The sequence below is a fragment of the Mya arenaria genome, chromosome 6, assembly GCF_026914265.1.
Source record: "Mya arenaria isolate MELC-2E11 chromosome 6, ASM2691426v1".
NCBI classification, from domain to species: domain Eukaryota; kingdom Metazoa; phylum Mollusca; class Bivalvia; order Myida; family Myidae; genus Mya; species Mya arenaria.
In genome coordinates this window covers 80,438,834-80,464,999 of record NC_069127.1, presented here as the reverse complement: position 1 = coordinate 80,464,999, position 26,166 = coordinate 80,438,834, and the positions used below count along the sequence as shown (strand labels likewise).

The window sequence follows — 26,166 nt, the reverse complement described above, 5'->3', positions numbered from 1 at the left end:
GAAAGCCAATTCAAATTTATTTGGGTATTTAGAATGTTCGTTATTTTCTAATTTAGCGAACTCCAATAATATAAATCAAATCATTGGGATCTTATCAAAAAGGCAGGAAGCCAGAGGAAAATTCTCAATTTATAAAAAACGCTCGGAATACTTTGCAAATTGTACGAAAGTATACAGGTACGAAAACGGAGGTGTACGTATCGCAGAAGTACGAAGTGACATTCCACAAAGTAAAACAAACGAATTTTGTCAAGTAAGTGAGAGAAATAGCTGTTAAATCATTGAACATCAAATCAGTTTTCTATAATGTTATCTGAAGTTTACTGAGTCAGCTTGATACAGATTTTAAACCACGATTGAAATGTTATCGTTGGCTTTGTACGTTGTCATGTAATTTCGAGACTCCGACAAAAATACTAAAAAATCCCTTCTGTTAGTAGGGGTGTAGATATTGGGCACTTTTTTTTATTCTTTTCAAGAAACCTTCCTGATCAGTTTAGAGATCCCATAGGCCATACTTTTGTTCTTAAAACTGAACTTCGGCTCTTTCTTAACTGAAATTTTAAGTTGGAAACATAACACAAATGTCAAATAACTGAAATTCAAGACATTTGTTAAATACTTTAACAGATGGGGTCAAATTCTATTTCAAAATTTTTCTGACATTTTATGGAAATGGTGTCTTAACTTTTTTTGATATTTAAGATAAGATAAATTTTATTTTAAGTCGGCAAGTCAGAAATAACAATATAACATAAGCGACAAGCGCTTTTGAACCGACTAATATTTGCATATTACAACCAATTAATAGTAAATTTGAAGCCTTTCCATTGTCTTTAAAATGAAATCACACAGCAAATTTTTCTGAACGAATGATACATAACAAAAACAGACAAACGAATATAATTTATTTGATCTTTGTTTGTCATGACAGTTGGCTGTTGAAAAAAAACTAGAAAAAAACAAGAAAGCATATGATTTCAAATTTTGTATACAGATGAAAAGACAAAAGTGATATTTTTGTGCTGTTTTGACTGGGAAATATGTGGCCTCATAGCTATTAGTTAAAAAACGCCAATTATGAAGGCTAGTATCTTTTTTTATACTGTCACTTGCATACAAATTGGTCCAATAACATTTCAGGTGCTGTGTAAATTTAAGTTTATTAGGATAGTAGACCACGTGATGTTTATCTACAGTCAGTTGGTCATGTGACCGCGAAAGCAGACTTTTTTCTATTCTGAAATGTCAAGAGGAAACGCACAAATAATGTTTCAGTATTTTATCAATAGTCCGCCAACAACCGACGTCAACAATCATTCGCCCATAATGTCCCATCACCCTGCATAATAATGACACTGGCAGAACAATCGACCAGAAAATCTACGTGATGCAGGGCTCATCCTACACAGAAATTTTTGGGAGAAGAGAGATTGGGGGAGGGTATGGGATGGGGTTTCCCCCTCTGTCAAGTCTGAAAATTTTGAGATTTTAAATGTTAAATGGTGGGTTCTGGTGTGTCCTGGACAACTTTTCTATGCATTCAAATAGGTGTTGTTCTTGTTTTAAAAATTAATGGTCATACTGGTTGTTTTTAGTTGGTATTTACCTTCAGGGTTTTTTCTGCCCCTAGACATTTTGGGGAAACTTGCGTCGCGAAATATGCAGAAATTCGGAATTTTTACAGTCTCCTGCGAATGAGGATATTATTAAATATTAGTTTCTTTTCCCTTACAAACGACATGAAAAGGCTGAAATATCAATTGTAATAAATCATGACAGATAATATTTCATACTGATTTCTGAATGTGATAAAAACAATTAATTCTAAATTCAATCACCCCCCAAACTTAACATCACATATTATTTTTTTTTTTTACTTTTGATTGGGATTTTTTTCTGAAGATTGGGAAACAAATCTTATATTTTATTTTGGGAATGGGTCCTATAGTCCGACCCGTGGGTACTATAGAAAAAGCCCTGACCTTTTAAAAAAAATAAAACAATGCAAGTTTCAAACATTTTATTTCATTCAAACCTATCATGCACACATAAATATATCAGAATTTAAATACTGCATAAATAAATCAAATAAGCTAATACAAACAGAACTAGCTTATATCAAACAACATGACATCAATTGTAAAAAAAACAAAAACTAGTCAATATATCATCACTGAAACTCCTCCTTCGGGAGTTCCCGCTTGGCCAGGTGGTAGGCAGTATTAAGGAGATTGACACCAAGCTCATCATCCTTGGACAGTTTGGCCAGTACGATTTTCTTCATGGGCTCCTCGGACAGCAGAACTGTGTTCTCTAAGGCGGCCATATGCTGATTGGCTGAAAATACACAAAATATTTCATATAAAAAGTTTGTACCAACTGAAATTATTTGGATAATTTGACTTTTTGAATGATATCTCATATATAGAATATTGATGTGAACCGATCAAAGAAAAAATAATAATGAAAGCAAAATAAATAAAAACAACAAACCTGGAAGTGTGATTCGCACTTGCCCTCCTCGCTAACTTCGCGGTAATCACACCAATTTCATCAGTGCACATCGTTTAAACCGTTATTGTCATAAAGTATAAATCCTTATTGGCACTTATTGACATTTACAAACAACGGCAAGTGTAAATATTAATCCCTTACAATTTTATTACATCGATGACGTAGCGCATGTACACAAATTCAATGGTGCAAACACGTGCCTCGATTGAATAAAACAAGCGTTCTCATTGGCCGAAGTCAATGTAGCAAATTTACTAGGTTTAACACGATTGGCTATTTGTCAATCACACTTACAGGCGGGATGCAGTCGCTCTGTTTTGACAAGCGGTAGTTCTGATCGATGTCTGTTGTATTTGAGAGCGATATCGTTTTTTTGATATCTGAAAAAGTCCGCGAAGTTGACTTCGCTTTAATCTTAGAAAATAGCGAAGTCGCCGTGGGAGGGCAGGGCGACTTAATCGCCTAAGTTGCCTGGTAGGATGAGCCCTGTGATGTGAAAATCTTACCCCACCCGCAAATGCTGGAAAGTGTGCAGCATTCAGCGATAGTTAGTTTCATTTCTGTGGTGAATGACAAAATCTCACTTACAACAGAAATAAATGATCTCTTTGCCAGTGCGGTTCTGAACATCCAACACTATCAACATGAATTAAATCCATTTAACATGTGACGATTCCTTGTAAACACTCGTGATCTTGAACCATGACCTGTGTAGTGTACTCTGTAACTTGCGGAATAATTGTTACATTATCAGATAATGTTTGGTGACTGATTTATGTTTATGCACTTTTAAAAGGTTTATATGTTTTGAATTGATAATGACGTATTAAAATGCAATGACTTTGACTTTAAGCTTAAATAGAATACTAGGTTAGTGCCGTGGATGGAGAAAGTCTTTGGCTCACCTGATAAATTCCTCCGCCTTGCCAGATAAACTTCCTCCGTCCACGGCACTAACCTAGTATTCTCTTTATCTCTACAAAAATCTTATGTTTGTTTTGTAATGATCATTAAAAGGGCACAATATACGTTGATAGACACTATACTCATTAAAATGAAACTGATTGTTCAATGTTATAGAAAATAGAAAAAAATTGGTGTCCAAAGACATTCACTCAATGGTGAATGCAGTGCACTGTGATTCTAAATGCCACTTGGTCCCATCATTTACGATAACTGAAGGTTATCAAAGTTATAATTTATATCATTCACTGTACTCAAAAGTGTGGGCATGAGTTTCCCTACCCTCATGTTTAGGTATGGTAAGTGTTTACCCACGAACATGGGTGTGGGTATGTGTTTCCCTACCCTCATGTTAAGGTGTGGGTACGTGTTTCCCTACCCACATGTTAAGGTGTGGGTACATGTTTCCCCACCCACATGTTAAGGTGTGGGTATGTGTTTCCCTTCCCACATGTTTAGGTGGGGGCCCACATGTTAAGGTGTGGGCCCACATGTTTAGGTGTGGGTACATGTTTCCCTACGCACATGTTTAGGTGTGGGTATGTGGTTCCCTATCCACATGTTTAAGTGTAGGAATGTAGGTAGTTTTGTATGTTTTGTTTACCTTCAAGTATATATTTCAGGATGGGTGCTGACTTTGAAGAAGTGTATGAGAACCTGAAGCAAGCACGGGAGCAGGCATTATTTGGGAAGTATGACACATCTGTTGTCTACTACCAAGGCTTCTTACAGCAGATGCAGAAGCTCATGAACGTTATCAGGGACCCAGAGAAGAAGAATGAATATCAGAAGGTAGAATTATTTTAATTTTTAACTACAGTTGAACACCTTTAATTGGAAACCGTACGCACCCAACAAATTATTTTGGAATAGCGATATTTCGGATTAACAATTTTCAGAAAATGACAGTATTCGCGAAATATAGATGACATGAAATACTAAGTCGTGAAAATTGCATGTCGGTTATACGTTACAATACGATACATTCGGTTTGAGTGATGTTTCGTATACAAAAATATTTGTTGATTTATTGTTTAATAAATGACAAATAATTTGTTAAATTATACTTCTTTATTAAAACAACATAAAACATTTAAAACTAAATTACAACACATGCATACATGCATTCAGAACAAAGCACGGATTCTTTGGTAGCGGGTCGAGTGAGCAATCGAATCTGATGAGATAGACATTTTCGAATGATATTCAGGTTGTGTTGACCAGCAATAATATACACACAACATTACCCAAATGAATCGCTTATTTTCTGACATCGATGTTTGTAACATACGCGTGCTCAATGTCATTCTTTAACAAGGGCTAATTGTGCTCCATTGTCACCTCAAGCCGATGCCGATGGTGTGAAAATCTATGACATGATTGAGTTCGAAATAAGAATTGATAAATAGGTGTGAAATACCAAATCGGGGCCGTAATTTTTACTTCTGAATAGCGATTATTTCGGACTAGCGATTTCAGATTAAAGATTAAAAATTTAGTTAGATAAAGAAGGAGTAAAATCAGGACCGAAAAATAATTTCGAAATAGCGATAATTTTGGATCAGCGGTGTTCGGATTAGCGGTGTTCAACTGTACATTGTGTACATAACAGAGAGCATACCAACTAATGTCATTGAACAGTATACCAAACAGCTTAAGCTTGCATATCTAGGGTTCTCAGTTCAGTAGGCCAATTTTAATAATAGTATGAATCCAGCCTTCCTCATAAATTAAAATCAGTGAGTCATGGCAGATACCTAGAGATTACTTTGACTGGCGTCACAATTGTGTTTCTGGTCAATAACTTTTGTATGACCTGCTGTTAAGTCTTCAAACTTGGCTTTCACATTTGTAAGGTTCAATAGATAAACACTTTTGTTTTAGAGGTCAGTAGGCAAAGATCATGACGACATTTACTAGCAGAATACTTGGTGATCCCTACAGGCAACACATTCGATTGATCTGTGATCATTTACAGAATTTTAGTTTTTCAAATTGAGAAACATTCATGGCGATATAAACATCTTGATCATGTATTTTAGTAATGTATACAACTGAAATATTTTCAGCTACGCTCAAAGGTGAGTTCCGAGTATGAGCAAGTTAAGGATATCCAGAAAACCCTTTCATGTTTGACATCAGAGAGCCGATTTTCCCGTCAGCAGCCAGACTATGGGTCTCAGTTTGACGATTATTCCCGGCAAGAAGAGCCGACACGAGACCCAGATGTGTGGCCACCTCCCACACCCGTGGAAAACAGGTGTGATATTACACTATACTTGATATAACATGGAATAATGGGTGCAAATTAAATGTAATGCACCGTCTCTTTCATTGAAAATAATTTAAGCACGTACCATTTTTACAGTATTTTGAGCACTTTATTGCTTACCATGTATGACATACATAAATCCCAAGTTTCTGTGCATTTGTTTTGAAAACTTCTGTTTAAATCATAGGCCCATGTGATGTTCTATCAATTGTAATGTTATATTGCTTTCTAATATCAATTATTTGTTTTCCTCTGCTTTGATAGTACCCCCCAAAAAGAGTCTTTTCAGCACACATGCATCACTAGAAGAAAGGAGATATTTTCATACAAAAAGTGATATCTATCAGTAACCATCAATGTGTAAGAATGATTCTTAAATTGTGATTATCAACTGAGGAAATATGAGACATTAAGTAGAGGCAATCATTTGGTATACATTTTCTATTTTTTCATATATTAACTTTTAGATCAATTATAGTATATAAACTCATGCTTTTGAGTTATCACTTAACATAAAAATGTTTGTCAAAAGAAAATATAGATAATGTACACACAATAAACATAAGTATAAATTGCCCATTTTGTTTAAACATCCGCAACGGTTGTAGTGTCAATGACACATCAGCCAATTCATAATGAACAATTCTTTCTTGGTTTGAAGAATTTCTTGGAATGTTAATAATGTTTAAAGTGACACTCTTATTCAAAATCAATACATACACATTGTATAACAATCACAAATTTTGAGTGATAAACCTTCATCTACTTACTAAATAATGCATTTATGGAAAATATGAATTACTGATAACAATATTATAACCGTTTATTTAATGGCTGAAAACGCAAAAAAATTCAATGATTGGTGAATGCTAAAAGATTTACTGTGATTAACTATCGTCTCATAAGCTAGCAATACTGTGTTGTCTGCACATTTCTTTCAAATTAAACTCGGTATCCTTCATAAGCACCATTGTTTTTGACATTTGTTCATCCTTTTTGGTGTATTTAAACTATTGTATTAAATGTGTTAAATCTTATTTGGGAGTAATAGTGCATCTTTGAAATATTAAGATCTTTCTGTTGCTGATAAATCACAATGCTGATGCAAAGCTTGACGAAGTGTCGGTAGTACAGTTTTTTCGATTAGTTATTTTCATAAAACTTTTATTTTAATTCTTAAGGTCTGGATGGAGTAGGTAACAGAAGTCCTAATACATACTTAATTCAATAGCATTCCATTTTTTTATGGATATTACATTATTAGAAATAGGAAAGTTTTAAGATTTTCTCATGAAAAATGTATGTCAACATATGCAATGCTCTGAAGGTTATATTCCAGAGTTTATTGTTTTTACCAGGTTTTCAATGAAATCTGGGTTATGAGAATGGGGATGTCGTTGGGCGGGCGGGCGGGGTCATACATTGGTTTCCACACAATAACGTAAGCTAGCATTGATGTATAGTAATGAAAGTTAGTGTGATCCTAGCTTAGTGAAGAGCTAGCTTGGGATTGCTTTTGAGGTCACCGATGGTGATAATAATGTATTTTTTAGAAAATTGGTTTCCTAATAACTTAAGTAAGAATTGATTGATAATGAAGACAGTTGGTGTGTAGGTAGCTTATCTGAAGAGCTAGCTTGGGAGGAAAGCCTAATGTCTAAAGCTATGCCAAGAATACACTGGAACAAAGCTTTTATGCAAAAAAAATGAAATCATCTTATTAATAATATAAACGCCTAAAAATCATAGAATGAATAGTATTTTGTTAGTGAATAGCAGGCAAATCATAGTATTTGAAGCATTAGCAACGCGAAACCTGAGATACAGCTATTTTGACACTCAGACAATCATTTTTGTTTCTTATCTCATAAAAGTAATATAAGAAATGCACCATTACAAATAAGCGTGCTTCAGGGTCACGTCAGGTTAAAATAACAAACCCTGCAGGCGATTGGACACTTGCAGTCGGTAATAATATCTGGAACATCTTGGACTAAACTCAGAGTGAATATCATTATGTAACCTTCCTACCAGATCCTCCATTAAAATAACCTACATTAATCTGATAAATATAGCGATTTAAAAATAGTTATATTCTGCTAAAAATAAAACGCCGGGATACAGAAATACAGCGCGAAAATAGCCGAACAAGCAAGAACTCATACTCAGACTGCAAAACAACTAATCTATTTTTATGGTTTCGACGTCATTCTGCTAAAGATAGAGCGCATTGAGACAAAAAAATGGGTTAAAACAACATGAATAGAAGTAGTTCTTTGGAGTTTGCGGTCTTAAGACTACCTGCGCGCATGTGCAGATAGTCTAAAAAATGGTGGAAACATTGGTTTCTGCCCAATAACTTAAGCTAGCATTGATGGATAGAAATGAAAGTTGGTGTGTAGGTAGTTTATGTGAAGAGCTATCTTGGGATTGGGTTGAGATCAAGGTCAAGGTCACTGTAACAAAAATAGAAAATGGTTTCTGCCCAATAACTTTAGTAGAAATTGATGGATAGTGATGAAAGTTGGTGTGAAGGTAACTTATGTGAAGTGCTAGCGTGGGATAGCTATTGAGGGTGGGGTTGGGTCAAGGTCAAGGTCACTGTTACTTAAAATAGAGAAATGGTGGAAATAATGGTTTCCGCCAAATAACTTAAGCTAGAATAACTTAAGTAAGAATTGATGGATATGATGAAAGTTGGTTTGAGGTAGCTTATGTTCAGAGCTAGCTTGGGATTGCTTTTGAGGGGGGTAGGGTCAAGGTCACTGTGACTATAAATAGTATAAAAGGTTTCAGCCCAATAACATAATTAGAATTGATGGATTGTGATGAAAGTCTATGTGTATGTTGCTTATGTGAAGAGCTAGCTTGGGATTGCTTTGGAGGGTGGGGTTGGGTCAAGGTCACTGTTAATAAAAACAGAAAAATGGTATTCGCCCAATAACTTTATGGTGCTACTTTTTCCTAACTCATACAAGAAATTAATTGGCTATAATTTCTGATTGCCCATATCGAAAACCAGGTTTCGTGGCATTGTGGTGTTTCTTGTGATTCTTAAACAATGAAAACAGAATTTTTATCAGTTTTTTTTTTATCAGTTATAATTTATAGAAAAGAAAAATATCACACTCTGACTCTAAAAATAACCATATCTATATATTACCTGAAGTGTTTAACTAAAATCACTTACAATTATGAAAAAGGGAAAAGGGTACTTAACTTTGAATGTAATATTAATATCATTGGTAGAAGCTTAATTTTACCCCAGTGCAAAATAGCTGCTCAAAATACGGTGAAAATGGTGACAGTAAGATAAATCTATTGGGTAAAAAGGTTTTTTTAATGTAATTGAACTAAATAAGACAACAGCCACACTGCTTTGCCAAGCATAAATACTTCAAATTATACATAAGAAGTTGAAATTAATTAATGCAATTGAAGTCATGTCGTCAATATCTGCAAATGAACATAGACTTATTAAACCTTAATGCTTATTGGGAAAGTTATTGCCTAATTCCAAGTTGATTAAAACTGGATTTTCCATTATCAGACCCTCGCCAAATATCCGTGGTAATGTTCCGAGGGCGGCCCCTAAGAAGAGTGAGTCAAGCAGCCGTTATCGCTCAAAGCCATCCAACAACTCCCCGGCCAACTATGGCCAGCAGCGTGGGTCTCGACCTGGGGACAGGGGCAGCAGGGGACAACAGGCAAAGAAAAAGGTATAAGCAAAATCGGGGTGACAATCAGTGGGTAATCACTCATGTACGGTAATCACTTTCATATTTATACACAATTTTGAACCTTGATATAATTAAGGTTATAATTCAAATCAGATCTGCTCAGTGATTGAGTGAACTGTTGAATGTCACAAAATTTATAATAAAGTGAGTCCTAAATTATTGCTTTTGTTGATAAAATATTGGTTGAATGGTTCTCTTTAATAGTATTTAATTGTAGAATTATGTCTGACTAACAAACATTTGAATTGGTTGTTTTATTCTTTAGTACATATATGTATGGCAAAATGTATGCTTTATTCTTGTATGTCTGGCAAAATGTATGCTTTATTCTTGTATGTCAGGCAAAATGTATGCTTTATTCTTTTGTCTGGCAAAATGTATGTTTTATTCTTGTATGTCTGTCAAAATGTATGTTTTATTTTTGTATGTTTGGCAAAATGTATGTTTTATTTTTGTATGTTTGGCAAAATGTATGTTTTATTCTTGTATGTCTGTCTAAATATGTTTTATTCTTGTATGTCTGACATTATACATGTGGTTTTTTTTTGTATGTTTGGCATTGTGTATCTGGCATTATACATGTGTTATTGTATGTCTGGCATAGTATATGTTTTATTCTTGTTTATCTGGCATTATTAACCAGGTTTTCAACTAAAACCGGGTTATTATAATGAGGTTGTCGTTGGGCAGGCGGGAGGGCGTCAAACATTGGTTTCTGTTCAATAACTTTAGTTAGCATTGATAGATATTGATGAAACTTGGTGTGTTGGTAGCTTATGGGAAGAGCTAGCTTGGGATTGCTTTTGAGGGGGGTGGGGATACGGTCAAGGTCGCCTGTTACTAAAAATAGAAAAATGGTTTCTGCCCAATAACTTGAGTTAGGATTGATAGATATTGACGAAAGTTGGTGTGTAGGTAGCTTATGTGAGGAATCAGCTTGGGATTGCTATTGAGGGGGGAGCGGCTAAGGTCAAGGTCACTGTTAATTAAAATTGAAAAATGGTTTCTGCCCAATAACTTAAGTTAGCATTGACTGATATTGATGAAACTTGGTGTGTAAGTTGCTTATGTGAAGAGCTAGCTTGGGATTGCTTTTGAGTGGGGAGGGGCTAAGGTCAAGGTCACTATTACTTAAAATAGTAAAATGGTCAAGCTCACTGTTACTTAAAATAAAAGAATGGTTTCTGCCCAATAACATAAGTTAGCATTGATAGATATTGATGAAACTTAGTGTGTAGGTAGCTTATGTGAAGAGTTAGCTTGGGATTGCTTTTGAGTGGGGAGGGGCTACGGTCAATGTCACTGTTACTTGAAATAGAAAAATGTTTGTTGCCAAATAACTTTTGATAGCATTGATAGATATTGATTAAACTTGGTGTGTGGGTAGCTTATGTAAAGAGCTAGCTTGGGATTGCTTTTGAGGGGGGCGTCTCTTTTTGATGAAAGTAAAGATAAAGTCATAAAACAAATTAATTCGCTATAATTTCTGATTGCCCATAACAAAAACCTGGTTTCGTCGCATTGCTGCGCTTCTAGTTTAAATATTATTATTGTATGCTTGGTATTTTATAATTGTGTTATTCTTGTATGTTTGGCATTCTGTTTGTGATATTTTTGTATGTCTGACTTTATAATATTTATATGTGTTTTTCTTGTATGTCTCGTATTATATATGTTTTTCTTGTATGTCTGGCATTATATATGTTTTATTCTTGTATGTCTGGCATTATATATGTGTTATTTGTGTATGGCTTGCATTATATATGTGTTATTATTGTATGTCTCGCATTATTTGTTTTATCATTGTATGTCTGGCATTTTATGTTTATCATTGTATGTCTGGCATTATATGTTTTATCATTGTATGTCTGGCATTGTATGTTTAATCATTGTATGTCTGGCATTATATGTTTTATCATTGCATGTCTGGCATTATATGTTAATCATTGTATGCCTGGCATTATATGTTTATCATTTTATGTCTGGCATTATATGTTTTATCATTGTATGTCTGGCATTATATGTTTATCATTATATGTCTGGCATTATATGTTTAATCATTGTATGTCTGGCATTATATGTTTAATCATTGTATGTCTGGTATGATCTTTGTTTTATCATTGCATGTCTGGCATTATAAAATTTATCATTGTGTGTCTGGCATTATATGTTTTATTATTGTATGTCTGGCAAAATATTGTGTGTCTGGCAAAATGGTGTTTTTTTTCTTGTTTGTCTGGCAAGATTTATTAGGTAATATTTTTGTTTGTCTTGCAAAATGAATAGTTTTTTTTATATCTGGCAAAAAATTTTTTTCTCTTGTTTGTCTGGAAAAATGTATTTTTCTTTTTGGTCTGGCAAGATGAATTATCTGCCTGTGTGGTTGTTCAACTAACAAACCCTGTATAATATCTGTTGTGTAGCCAGAGGAAGGAGATGAGAAGAAGTTTGACCCTCAAGGCCATGACAAGGACCTTGTGGAGAACCTGGAGAGAGACATTGTACAGAAGAATCCCAATGTTCACTGGTATGTTCCATAGATCTGTGAACCTACATATACATGTAGTACACCTGTAGCCAATTGTATAAAACTTGTTAAGATTTTGCGTTCGGTCCAAGTAAGCCAAAATGTTTATTGATTGGTCAATACTTATGCAGTATTTAACCAATCATATCAGTAAAATTTACAAACTAGACTAAAAACAACCTGTAGACAACTTATCGAAGTTTATACTATTGGCTGTTGTGTAATTAACAGGTTTAATGTAGAAATTGTCTTAACCCAATTTTTTAGAATCAATTTTGCTTATTGTAGCATTTAAACTTTTCTCTAAATAATTTTATAACTTACACATATTTGTAGCAAAGTGCTCATAAGTACAGGGCCCATTTTCTCGAAACTTAACAGGATTAAGCTAAGCTGGCTAATTTTGTTTTTCAATGATTTGCATAATATTTACTTCTTTAAGAACTTTTGTACTTTAGATACAAATTAAATTTATGATAATCACAAAAAACATTTTCCTTTCATAATAGCTCAATTTAAGTATGTATTTTAGCTAATTGAAATACGCTACTTACCGTAAGCCTGTTTCAAGAAATTGGGGCCAGGTGTATGCCTGTGGTATGTGATTGTACTAACGCTTCTGTGGTATGTCCCCAGGAGTGACATAGCGGACCTGGTAGAGGCCAAAAAACTACTACAGGAGGCCGTCGTGCTGCCACTCATCATTCCAGACTTCTTCAAGGGAATACGAAGGCCATGGAAGGTATTGTAACAGTCCCTCTGGGATTGGTTCAAACTTGTCATTTGGAACCATTTTCACAAAATTGTATGTTACAATACACTATCTATGACCCACATGTGTGAGTGGGGGGATATCATGACCGACACAATCTATGGCCCACATGTGTGTGTGTGGGGGGAATAATGACCGACACTATCTATGGCCCACATGTGTGTGTGGGGGGAATCATGACCGACACTATCTATGGCCCACATTTGTGTGTTGGGGAATCAAGACCTACACTATCTATGGCCCACATGACTGTGTGTGTGGGGGAATCATGACCATCACTATCTATGGCCCACATGTGTGTGTGGGGGGGGGGAAACATGACCGACACTATCTATGGCCCACATGTGTGTGTGGGGGGGGGGAAACATGACCGACACTATCTATGGCCCACATGTGTGTGTGAGGGAATCATGACCGACACTATCTATGGCCCACATGTGTGTGTGTGTGGGGGAGTCATGACCGACACTATCTATGACCCACATGTGTGTGTGTGTGGGGGAGTCATGACCGACACTATCTATGACCCACATGTGTGTGTGTGTGGGGGAATCATGACTGACACTATCTATGGCCCACATGTGTGTGTAAGGGGGAATCATGACCAACACTATCTATGGCCCACATGTGTGTGGGGGGGGGGAATCATGACCTAGTGTGTGGGTGAGGGAATCATGACCGACACTATCTATGGCCCATATCTGTGTGTGTGTGGGGGGAATCATGACCGACACTATCTATGGCCCACGTGTGTGTGTGTGGGGGGAATCATGACCAACACTATCTATGGCCCACGTGTGTGTGTGGGGGGGGGGGAATCATGACCAACACTATCTATGGCCCACATGTGTGTGTGGGGGGGAATCATGACCAAGTGTGTGGGTGGGGGAATCATGACCGACCCTATCTATGGCCCATATCTGTGTGTGTGTGTGGGGGGGGAATCATGACCGACACTATCTATGGCCCACGTGTGTGTGTGGGGGGGGAATCATGACCAACATTATCTATGGCCCACATGTGTGTGTGTGTGGGGGGGGAATCATGACCGACACTATCTATGGCCCACATGTGTGTGTGGGGGGGGAATCATGACCGACACTATCTATGGCCAATATCTGTGTGTGTGTGGGGTGAATCATGACCGACACTATCTATGGCCCACATGTGTGTGTGTGTGGGGGAATCATGACCGACACTATCTATGGCCCACATGTGTGTGTGGGGAAATCATGACCGACACTATCTATGGCCCACATGTGTGTGTGTGGGGAATCATGACCGACACTATCTATGGCCCACATGTGTGTGAGTGTGGGGGGAATCATGACCGACACTATCTATGGCCCACATGTGTGTGTGTGGGGGAATCATGACCGACACTATCTATGGCCCACATGTTAGTGTGTGGGGGAAATCATGACTGACACTATCTATGGCCCACATGTGTGTGTGGGGGGGGGAATCATGACCGACACTATCTATGGCCCACATGTTAGTGTGTGGGGGAAATCATGACTGACACTATCTATGGCCCACATGTGTGTGTGGGGGGGGGAATCATGACTGACACTATCTATGGCCCACTTGTGTGTGTGGGGGGAATCATGACCAACACTATCTATGGCTCACATGTGTGTGTGTTTGGGGGGAATCATGACCGACACTATCTATGGCCCACATGTGTGTGCGTGGGGGGGGAATCATGACCGACACTATCTATGACCCACCTGTGTGTGTGTGTGGGGGGGAATCATGACCGACACTATCTATGGCCCACATGTGTGTGTGTTTGGGGGGAATCATGACTGACACTATCTATGGCCCACATGTGTGTGTGTGGGTGGGGGGGGAATCATGATCAACACTATCTATGGCCCACATGTGTGTGGGTGGGAATCATGACCAACACTATCTATGGCCCACATGTGTGTGTGGGGGGAATCATGACCGACACTATCTATGGCCCACGTGTGTGTGTGTTTGGGGGGAATCATGACCGACACTATCTATGGCCCACGTGTGTGTGTGTGGGGGGGAAATCATGACCGACACTATCTATGGCCCACGTGTGTGTGTGTGTGGGGGAAATCATGACCGACACTATCTATGGCCCACATGTGTGTGTGTGGGGGGGGGGAATCATGACCGACACTATCTATGGCCCACGTGTGTGTGTGTGGGGGAATCACGATCAACACTATCTATGGCCCACATGTGTGTGTGTGGGGGGAATCATGATCAACACTATCTATGGCCCACATGTGTGTGTGGGGGAGAATCATGACCAACACTGTCTATGGCCCACATGATTGTGTGTGGGGGGGGAATCATGACCGACACTATCTATGGCCCACGTGTGTGTGGGGGAGAATCATGACCAACAGTATCTATAGCCAACATGTGTGTGTGTGGGGGGAATCATGATCAACACTATCTATGGCCCACATGTGTGTGTGTGGGGGGAATCATGATCAACACTATCTATAGCCAACATGTGTGTGTGTGGGGGGAATCATGATCAACACTATCTATGGCCCACATGTGTGTGTGGGGGAGAATCATGACCAACACTGTCTATGGCCCACATGATTGTGTGTGGGGGGGGAATCATGACCGACACTATCTATGGCCCACATGTGTGTGTGGGGGGAATCATGACCGACACTATCTATGGCCCACATGTGTGTGTGTTTGGGGGGGGGGGGGAATCATGACCGACACTATCTATGGCCCACATGTGTGTGTGTGTGGGAAATCATGACTGACACTATCTATGGCCCACATTTGTGTGTGTTTTGGGGGAATCATGACCGACACTATCTATGGCCCACATGTGTGTGTGTGGGGGAGGGAATAATGACCGACACTATCTATGACCCACATGTGTGTGTGTGTGGGGGAATCATGACCGACACTATCTATGGCCCACATGTGTGTGTGTGGGGGGGGAATCATGACCGACACTATCTATGGCCCACATGTGTGTGTGTTTTGGGGGAATCATGACCGACACTATCTATGGCCCACATGTGTGTGTGTGGGGGAGGGAATAATGACCGACACTATCTATGACCCACATGTGTGTGTGTGTGGGGGAATCATGACCGACACTATCTATGGCCCACATGTGTGTGTGTGGGGGGGGAATCATGACCGACACTATCTATGACCCACATGTGTGTGTGTGGGGGGGGGGGGAATCATGACCGACACTATCTATGGCCCACATGTGTGTGTGTTTGGGGGGAATCATGACCGACACTATCTATGGCCCACATGTGTGTGTGTGGGGGGTGGAATTATGACCGACACTATCTATGACCCACATGTGTGTGTGTGGGGGGTGGAATTATGACCGACACTATCTATGACCCACATGTGTGTGTGTGTGGGGGAATCATGACCGACACTATCTATGGCCCACATGTGTGTGTGTGTTTGGGGGGAATCATGACCGACACTATCTATGGCCCACATGTGTGTGTGTGGGGGGAATCATGATCAACACTATCTATGGCCCACATGTGTGTGGGTGGGAATCATGACCAACACTATCTATGGCCCACATGTGTGTGTGGGGGGAATCATGACCGACACTATCTATGGCCCACGTGTGTGTGTGGGGGGGGGGGGAATCATGACCGACACTATCTATGGCCCACATGTGTGTTTGGGGGGAATCATGACCAACACTATCTATGGCCCACGTGTGTGTGTGTGGGGGGGAATCATGATCAACACTATCTATGGCCCACATGTGTGTGTGTGGGGGGAATCATGATCAACACTATCTATGGCCCACATGTGTGTGTGTGGGGGGAATCATGATCAACACTATCTAGGGCCCACATGTGTGTGTGTGGGGGAGAATCATGACCAACACTATCTATGGCCCACATGTGTGTGTGTGGGGGGGGAATCATGACCAACACTATCTGAGGCCCACATGTGTGTGTGGGGGGGGGAATCATGACCGACACTATCTATGACCCATTTATGAATTAAGTATCTGCCGACTTGGTCACCCAGAGTGTGTATTGAAATACCCCCGTAGGCAACAGCTTTTAAATAAGGTGATTACAAATATTATGGTTTTTTAGCCTCTTTGGGCGGTTAGATATTTTGCTTTCAGATGAAAAAAAAAAAAAAACCAGTATCTTAATTAAACAAAGAAACATGATGTTATAGAGGTAATTAGTTAATGTAACAAGGTTCTGAGTAAAAAAATAGATTGTTACAGATAAGAAGAATTTTTAAGGTGTATTAACCTGCAAATGTATATATGCTTCTTTCTTTATGATTTTCATTGATTATGTGATATCAAGGTTGCTGAAAAAAGAATAAGATATATTATTATGTTTTATTCTTTGTGCTTTGTTTTTTCCTGCTGGGTAGGTAGGTTAAGTGACTGGAACCTGATGCTTAACATAGAATCATTTTGGTATGGCCTTCGATATTTTCTCAAATATGACTTTATTTTAATATCCTAGCTTCATGCTTGGTACTGTTTATAGTAACTATACATCTATGACACAAATTAGAGATCAGCTTATTTCAAAAAAAAAAATTGTACACACGGTTTCTCTCTTGCTTGGACTGTTACTGTTTTCTTCCTCTCTTGAGACTTTGAAATCATCTTGTACACATGATTTCTCTCTTGCTTGGACTGTAACTGTTTCTACCTCTTTTGAGGATATGAAATCATCTTGTACACATCAATTCTCTCTTGCTTGGACTGTAACTGTTTCTTCCTCTCTTGAGGATTTGAAATCATCTTGTGCACATCAATTCTCTCTTGCTTGGACTGTAACTGTTTCTTCCTCTCTTGAGGATTTGAAATCATCTTGTACACATCAATTCTCTCTTGCTTGGACTGTAACTGTTTTCTTCCTCTCTCAAGACTTTGAAAAAAAAACTTCTGAAAGGTTTAACTCAATCCTAGGAAAGTCCATCACTAGATCCATGTTCCTATCACAGGTTCAGTGTAATTCATTGATGTCAAATCTTATGCATCCTCCAATCATTAATATATTATCAATGGCAAGACAACTATTTTGTCTGCTTTGAGTGAAAAAGCTAGTGATGTTTAAAGACAAGTTATTTGCACAGAAGTCAGCCTTGATGCAATCCTGGTGAAACTGCAGATGGTATTCTTCAGACTGTCTTGAGGTAAAATGAAATTTGCGAGATTTAGGTATCATTGTCTTATAAAGATAATGAGTGGCTGTTCAGAATGTAAAGAAATCTCTGACATTTCACAAGTTTAATATGACCAGGAGCGTAGAAGCTGGGATATGCAGATTGTCTGCAGGTTATATAGGTGTATAGACAGACTAAGTCGCATGTTGTGGTGGTGCTGGCTGCAGGGTGTATGCATGATAGGGCCGCCGGGGACGGGGAAGACGCTACTTGCAAAGGGTGTGGCTACAGAGTGCGGAACTACTTTCTTCAATTGCTCCGCAGCCAGTCTTACCTCTAAATGGCGGGGAGTGTCAGAGAAAATGGTTCGCCTGTTATTTGAGATGGTAAGATTGGGACATATATGAAGTGTAGATTGGTCCATCTATTGGTCTGTTTTGCTCGCTGGCAGATGGATGGGTAGATGGTACATGCATGGTGGAGGGATGTGGAAAGGCACTTTGTGAAAGATTGAAGGATATTACTAAAAAAGGTTCATCATGCTTATCTTATTGCAACAAAACAACTCTTTTGAGCTGGATGATATTTTAAAACAAAACATCCATATTAATCTGGCATTATTTAGTTCAGCTAGTTTCTTCCAACAACAAAAAAGAGCCTGATCTTTACACTCTTGTGTGTTTCCACAAAACTACTACTAAATTCACCATTAACCAGAGTATGTAGTACCTAGTTGTAAGCATTGCAACGTGTGTCTCGTGCAGGGCGTGTTGATGGTTGGCCCTCCTGGAACGGGGAAGACCTTGCTGGCCAAGGGTGTGGCCACAGAGTGTGGTACCACATTCTTCAACATCTCCTCCGCTGCCCTCACCTCCAAGTGGCACGGCGAGTCTGAAAAACTTGTGAGGTTGCTGTTTGAGATGGTAGGTATAGTTGTGTACATCTATTGTTTGACAATCATCTGCGGTGTCATCTTGTTTTTTTCAAAATAATCTTTTTGGCCTCAAAAACTATTTAAGGTATTTGCATGAAACTTGGTACACCTTAAGCATGACAGACTTTATGAATATGTGTGGCAAATGTCATCAATCTTGTGAAAATATTTCCTGAGGTATGCTCTCTTAAAGTGGGAAAAATGACAGAAAATAGAAATGCATATGAATATAAGAACTTTAAAGCCTTATTTTCTTCCAATTTAAAATGTTTGAATAACAGTAGGAAAATTATAACAGGAACATTGTTTTTAAATATTCACAGTTGTTTGTAAACAAACACTGGTTTATTCACTCTTTCAAAGTTGTTTATGTACTTCCCTAAATTTCACAAATAATTCACCACAGTTTTTCAAGTCAAACTTAGGGACTACTTTTTAGCTCGAATATTCGAAGAATAGGTGGGCTATACTACTCGCCCCAGCGTCGGCGTCTGGTTAAAGTTTTAGGGCAAGTTGGGATTTTCACTTATAAGTCCAATAACCTACATTCAATTGACTTCATACTTCACACAGTTGTTCAGGGCAATCACATGATGAGGTTAGATAACTCCATATTATTTTTACACAGATTATGGCCCCAGATTGACTATGGAACTTAGGTTAAAGTTTTAGGGCAAGTTGGAAATTTTATTAATAACTTCTATATCCTTTGTTCAATAGACTTAATACTTTACACAGTTGTTCAAGACCATCACACAATGAGGTTACATAACTCCATATTATCCTAAATACAAGTTATGGCCCCTGATTGACTTTTTTAGGGCAGGTTAAAGTTTTAGGGCAAGTTGGGATTTTCACTTAAAACTCCAATACCATTCATTCAATTGACTTTATACTTCACACAGATGTTCAGAGCCATCACATAATGAGGTTAGATAACTCCATATTATCTGTTATACAAATTATGGCCCCTGATTGACTATGGAACTTAGGTTAAAGTTTTAGGGCAGGTTGGGATATTGTTTAATAACTTCTAAACCCTTCATTCAATTGACTTAATACTTCACACAATTGTTCAGGACCATCACCCAATGAGGTTACATAACTCCATATCCTTTATACAAGTTATGGCCCCTGATTGACTTAGGTTAAAGTTTTAGGCAAGTAAACGTTAAGGGCAAGTTGGGATTTTAAAAAAACAACTTCTATACCGTCCATGAAATGCACTTAACAAAATTCAAAATTATTTACGACCATCTTACAACAAGAAACATAACTCAGTTTTAAGCCTAAATACAAATTATGGCCCTTGAACTTTTATTTTTATTTTTAATTTTCTATGAAAGGCATATTTGTATATTCTTAACCACATTTTCATAATGGGAAATCAAGTTATTTGAATGACTTGCGTCATTGTTTGGGCAGGCTGGTGGGAGGGCAGCATCAAAGTCACCTTATGTATCAAATAATTTTAGTTAGGTTTGACATAAAGAGACCAAACTTGGTATTATTACATCGTTATTGTATTCTAAGTCAAAGCAGCGTATTCAACCGCGCTGTCTTTCGACGGCTCTTGTTTTACCTGCGACAATTATTCAGTCACCCTGTAAAGCCCTCTTTTAGGGAATCCATTATGATCGTTTTTCATATGATTGATAGCTTGTTTGAATAAAGCATAATTGGAAGGCTAAAGTTTTCTATGAAAATAAGCAGTTTATCAGCAACATTTGGACTGCACAAGCTTGCACCTTATTTTTTTCAGGAGGTGATTATCATTTGTTTTTTTAGATTTTTTTCAGTTAACAATTTTTAAAGTGAGTGAATTATTGGTACAGTACACAGTCATTACTTTGGATTTTCCTGAGTATGTTTGGCAAGTGAACTCATTAGCTTTAATTTTAAAACTTATTATACTGATTATTAGATGAGGGGCCCAAATTTCTCTGTATGAAATTTAATTCAAATGGGTCCCTAACCAGTATAGTGATATACATGTATTATAAGCGTTTTTATGGAAATTAAACAAAACAGTAGAGATATATGAAAATAAGAACTAATGTTGAATAAAGTTTTTGTACGTTGGTAAGCAAGAGCACCCGTCAATACTCACAAGTTGTTTTAAGCAAGCAGAAATAATATAATCGTTTGTTTGACAATAACAATTGGCATTATGAAAAAAATAGAGCTTCATGTTAAATAGAGCTTCATGTTTTTAAATTTTAATTGAATATGCCGGAATAAATTGAATTTTAAATTGATTTTTGGAAATTTATCATCATATAAATACAAATTAATCTTCAAAACATAAGGTATTGAGGTAAAAATGACAAGGTATGCCAATTTTAGAGCCTGGGAAAAAAGCATTTTAATTTGAAAATTAATTAAAATTACATCTATCATGGTTTGCCCTTGTTTCAGGCGCGGTTTTACGCCCCTAGCACCATCTTTATTGATGAGATAGACTCAATCTGCTCCAAGCGGGGATCCAGCTCGGAGCATGAGGCCAGTCGCAGGGTCAAGTCTGAGCTTCTGATACAGATGGATGGTACGTCTATGTCTACTTAATATTTTTATTTTGATGTAACTTAAATTCCATCTTTATCTAGAAAGTTTTATCTGTTATTTTACAACCAAAGGTTTTCACATGTTTAACAATCAGTAAAATCTTTTGATGAAACTTAGTTGTCTTAAGATGATTTCAAAACAGTGTTACACCATAAATCAATGGTTATCCACCACAGGTTTATTGTTTTACTGACCTTAAAAAGAGATTTTGAGCTCGTCTTATTTTTTGAAAAAAATGACAAGCTATTGTCGTCACTTGATTGTCGTTGTTGGTTTAGTTTTGCATTTAGGTCACTTCAAGCAAACTATCAAAGCTATCACTTTCAAACTGGAATACCTGTTCACTTTCAAATGTAATAAATGAAATAAATAAACAGTAAAAGAATAAAATCAGATGAGCCTTCAGCACCTGCAGGCGGTGCTCTTGTTATTTTTGCAATAAGTTTTAATTTTAAGTTCAACAATTTCTTTTCTGTTCTTTTGTGTTAAAATGGGGAAATGTGAAGATAATTGCTGTTATTTGGTAAATCATGTGGGCAATGTAACATTAATTGATGTCCTTATTGTAACATTGTTTCTATACAAACATCTGTTTAAGGTGTTGCTGGTGCGTGTGAGGTCGAGGACTCTACGAAGATCGTGATGGTTCTCGCCGCAACCAACTTCCCCTGGGATCTAGATGAGGCTCTCCGTCGTCGTCTAGAGAAGCGAATCTACATTCCTCTACCAACAGGTGACCGACCGGCTTGTACACCAGTGAAAAAGTTTCTTACAGTTCTCGAAGATAATATTTGCATAAAAAATTCAGATTTTGGTAACAATTTGTATAAGTAGCTCATAACAATACAGGATTTGTCGCAGCCACCTTATCTGAAGCAGCCTCTCTTGTCTAGGCTGTGTTTCATCTTTTCAATTTCTATCTACCTTTTGTTCTAGAGAAGGGGCGTGAGGAGCTGCTGAAGATCAACCTGAAGGAGGTTCCCCTGGCCCCAGATGTTGACCTGGCCGCGGTTGCTGCAACCCTAGATGGCTACTCTGGGGCTGATATCACCAATGTGTGCAGGTAAACGCAACCACAGCATGGCCTCTGGCTGCAGTTGAACAAGTTCTGGTTGACTGAACATGTTGTTGTTCTTTTTATATTATCAAAAACCGTTGTTTTTTAACCATAACTTATACTCCTGAAAGAGGTGTCACGGGTGGCTTTGGTTGAATATTGATTGTCAAGTAACGTGTGTCCTAGTGATTAACTTTCTTCTTTCCAAAATGTTTTTACAGAGTACTAATTTTAAGGTTATTTTGATTGTTGTAAACACTACAAGTACAATGCAACATATTTCAGAGACGCTGCTATGATGTCATTCCGGCGCCGTATCCGCGGCCTCTCCCCTGAGGAGATTCGGAATATCCCGAAGGAGGAGTGGAGTCTGCCGACGTCCATGGAGGACTTCCTGGAGGCGAAGGAGAAGGTGAACAAGAGTGTATCTGCAGACGACCTCAAGAAATACAAGGAGTGGATGAGCGAGTTTGGCTCAGTCTAGACTGTTTTCTTACTGGGAAACCATGTACAGATATCTAGAAGGCTGAATGAACTGCTGTTGAAAGTGATTCTTGGAACTATACTTTATTATTGAAATGCATTTGTTTAAAGTGTATGATATGTATAAGCAGCTATTGTAAATACCACAATTTATATTTATAGTGTATAAATAAGAGTTTAATACACGAATACACTTTTTCATTGTGATCAAAACATGTTTTTGAAGACACCTATGAAGACATGTATAAACATTAAATTACAAGTGCTGTTAAACTCTTGTGATACTAATGTGTTAAGACTTTCTTTCTACTTCTTTTTCGTTATAGGTTTTTTGCCTTTTAATTTATTTAAAAATCATATTGTTTGTCTACTGATATTGACTAGCTGAAAATAAATGTTTTTCGGCCAGTGAATATCGTGTCATAACCTATGCCCATAAATATCCTTTTCCATATCCAACATGCTATATGGAAAAATCTATATGACACTGTCCTGTTTTGATCCCGTTCCATCCTAGTGCTGTTGGTTGAGTGCTTCCTTTTACAAAGTGATTTTTAATCTTTTTTTTAAACTTATTGATCAGTAACATATCTTTTCAAAGAACACACTCTATTTCCTGAAAAAAATTCATTGAAATAATTTAGTTGCCGAATTGTGTGTATATTCAAAGGAATGCAGTGACTTAATCAAAGTTGGCAAACAATAAAAATGATATTTCGATAGGGCGCTTTTCTAAAGACCCGTAGACCTGGTCCCAATTTCTTGAAACTTCTTAACAGGTTTAAGTTTTAAGTTGCTTATTTCAAGTAGCCAAAATACATACTTGAATTTTACATGAATTTTAATAAATGAAAAATGGTTTATTGTGATAATTGTAATGATAATTCCTATCTTAAGTATTAAAACATTTAAAGGAGTATATTAAATGCAAAATATTGAAAGACAAAAATAGTGGGTTTAACTTAATCCTGTTATAAGAGACTTAAGAAGTTTTGAGAAATTGGGGCCTGTTTATCACTTCTTGTTTTGTATATTTGTTTCATGCAGCTGTATTGACCTGTATGGGATACTTGTTTACACACTGCACTCAACATGATACACACTGTCAGAATAGCTCTATCATGCTATACCTTATATGTTCTTTGGCTCCCTAGTGAACTTTTGTATTCCATAACATGGTAAAAAAAATCTAAAAAATTCATAAACACACAGGAAAAAAACCAGTTAAAATTTAAGACAGAACCAAAAAGTGTGCCAATAATACTCTGATAAAATGCCGTCATTTCGAGACATTGCAACTGATGAAACGGGTATCAATTGGGGGTTATTTATAGACCATGAATATGAGTAGGGGAAAACTCAAACTCATGAAACATGACATATTTTGGTGTCATGTTTTTCGAAACTGTTATTTATGGGTTATAAAATAAAACGTGATATTTATGACTATATTAGATTTTTTTGCATCATATTAATATAACGTCTTCAAAATAAGATATTATCAATTTATATTTAGTCATACATCAATTCATCACAAACACCTGTATGTGCCCATGTATGTTGTAAACAAGTATTGATAACATGACCAGGTTTTTTTGGTCCAGTGGAACTTCTATTAAGCCCCGTTTAAACTGTATATTTTTCATAAATGTAATGATTTTCTCTCAACATAAATGTTTGAATAAATTGGGTGAAGCCATATATTAAGAGTTCTGTTTTTTCCCATTCTTTTGCATTTTTCACTCAAAGGTTATTGCCCTTAAATTATAGAAATTACTTCAAAGTGTTCTTTTCTGATTAATTACTTTAGAATCCTTTGTCTAATCGTCACAAAATGTAGTCTGAATGTGTATAGGCAAAATATCTCGGACAAGTTCTATAACCTACCATATTGCTTAAGTTATTTGAGAGTTATCGCCCAGTGATTATAGAAATTAATTACCTAAAATAGGTCTTGTCCGATCAATCACTTTAGAAGCCTTTGCCTAAGCGTCACCAAAATGGTCAATGTGTATAATGGTCTTAGTGTGTATGTGCAGAATATCTCGGTCAAGTCTACATTGCAAGGGTCTGATGTGCTATCGTCTCTAACAATGCAAAAGTCTGATGTGCTTACCACTCCAACATTGCCAGAGTCTTGTGTGCTAACCACTCATTCATTGCCAGAGTCTGATGTGCTAACCACTCAAACTTGCCAGAGTCTGATGTGCTAACCACTCCAACTTGCAAGAGTCTGATGTGCTAACCACTCCAACTTGCAAGAGTCTGAAGTGCTAACCATTCCAACTTGCAAGAGTCTGATGTGCTAACCACTCATACATTGCCAGAGTCTGATGTGCTAACCACTCATACATTGCCAGAGTCTAAAGTGCTACCCACTCATACATTGTCAGAATCTGATGTGCTTACCACTCCAACTTACAAGAGTCTGATGTGCATACCACTCATACATTGCCAGAGTATGATGTGCTAAGCTTTCCAACATTGCCAGAGTCTTGTATGCTAACCACTCATACATTGTCAGATTCCTGTTGTGCTAACAACTCCAACTTGTCAGATTCTGATGTGCTAACCACTCCAGCATTGCCAGAGTCTGAATCGCTAACCACTCATACATTGCCAGATTCTGATATGCTCACCTCTCATACATTGCCAGTGTCTGATGAGCTAACCACTCATACATTGCCAGTGTCTGATGAGCTAACCTCTCATACATTGCCAGAGTCTTGTATGATAACCACTAATACATTGCCAGAGTCTTATAAGCTTACCAGTCCAACTTGCCAGAGTCTGATGTGCTAACCACTCATACATTGCCAGAGTCTGATGTGCTACCCACTCATACATTGCCAGAGTCTGATGTGCTAACCACTTATACATTGCCAGAGTCTGATGTGCTAACCACTTATACACTGCCAGAGTCTGATGTGCTAGCCACCCCAACTTGCAAGAGTCTGATGTGCTAACCACTTATACATTGCCAGAGTCTGATGTGCTAACCAATCAAACTTGCAAGAGTCTGATGTGCTTACCACTCCAACTTGCAACAGTCTGATGTGCTACCCACTTATACATTGCCAGAGTCTGATGTGCTACCCACTCATACATTACCAGAGTCTGGTGTGCTTGCCACTCAAACTTGCCAGAGTCTGATGTGCTAACCACTCCAACTTGCAAGAGTCTGATGTGCTAAC

General features: G+C 37.7%; 1 protein-coding gene across 1 annotated transcript; it reads left to right on the top strand.

Annotated features, from left to right (window-relative positions):
• The first annotated feature begins 186 nt into the window (after positions 1-186).
• On the top strand, positions 187-24,673 carry LOC128237445 (katanin p60 ATPase-containing subunit A1-like). The gene is made up of 11 exons (XM_052952992.1): positions 187-253; positions 4,104-4,272; positions 5,550-5,740; positions 9,303-9,471; positions 11,916-12,019; positions 12,656-12,761; positions 18,698-18,856; positions 21,286-21,412; positions 22,031-22,165; positions 22,369-22,495; positions 22,775-24,673. The coding sequence occupies exons 2-11, from the start codon at positions 4,105-4,107 to the stop codon at positions 22,971-22,973; spliced, it is 1,485 nt and encodes a 494-aa protein (XP_052808952.1). The 5' UTR covers positions 187-253; position 4,104; the 3' UTR covers positions 22,974-24,673.
• Positions 24,674-26,166: the final 1,493 nt, after the last annotated feature.

Coding starts and splice junctions, on each gene's coding strand:
- LOC128237445 (XM_052952992.1), top strand. CDS start 4,105: ATGGGTGCTGACTTTGAAGAAGTGTATGAGAACCTGAAGCAAGCACGG. Junction 18,857..21,285: donor TGAGGTTGCTGTTTGAGATG/GTAGGTATAGTT, acceptor CCCTTGTTTCAG/GCGCGGTTTTACGCCCCTAG. Junction 21,413..22,030: donor GCTTCTGATACAGATGGATG/GTACGTCTATGT, acceptor CATCTGTTTAAG/GTGTTGCTGGTGCGTGTGAG.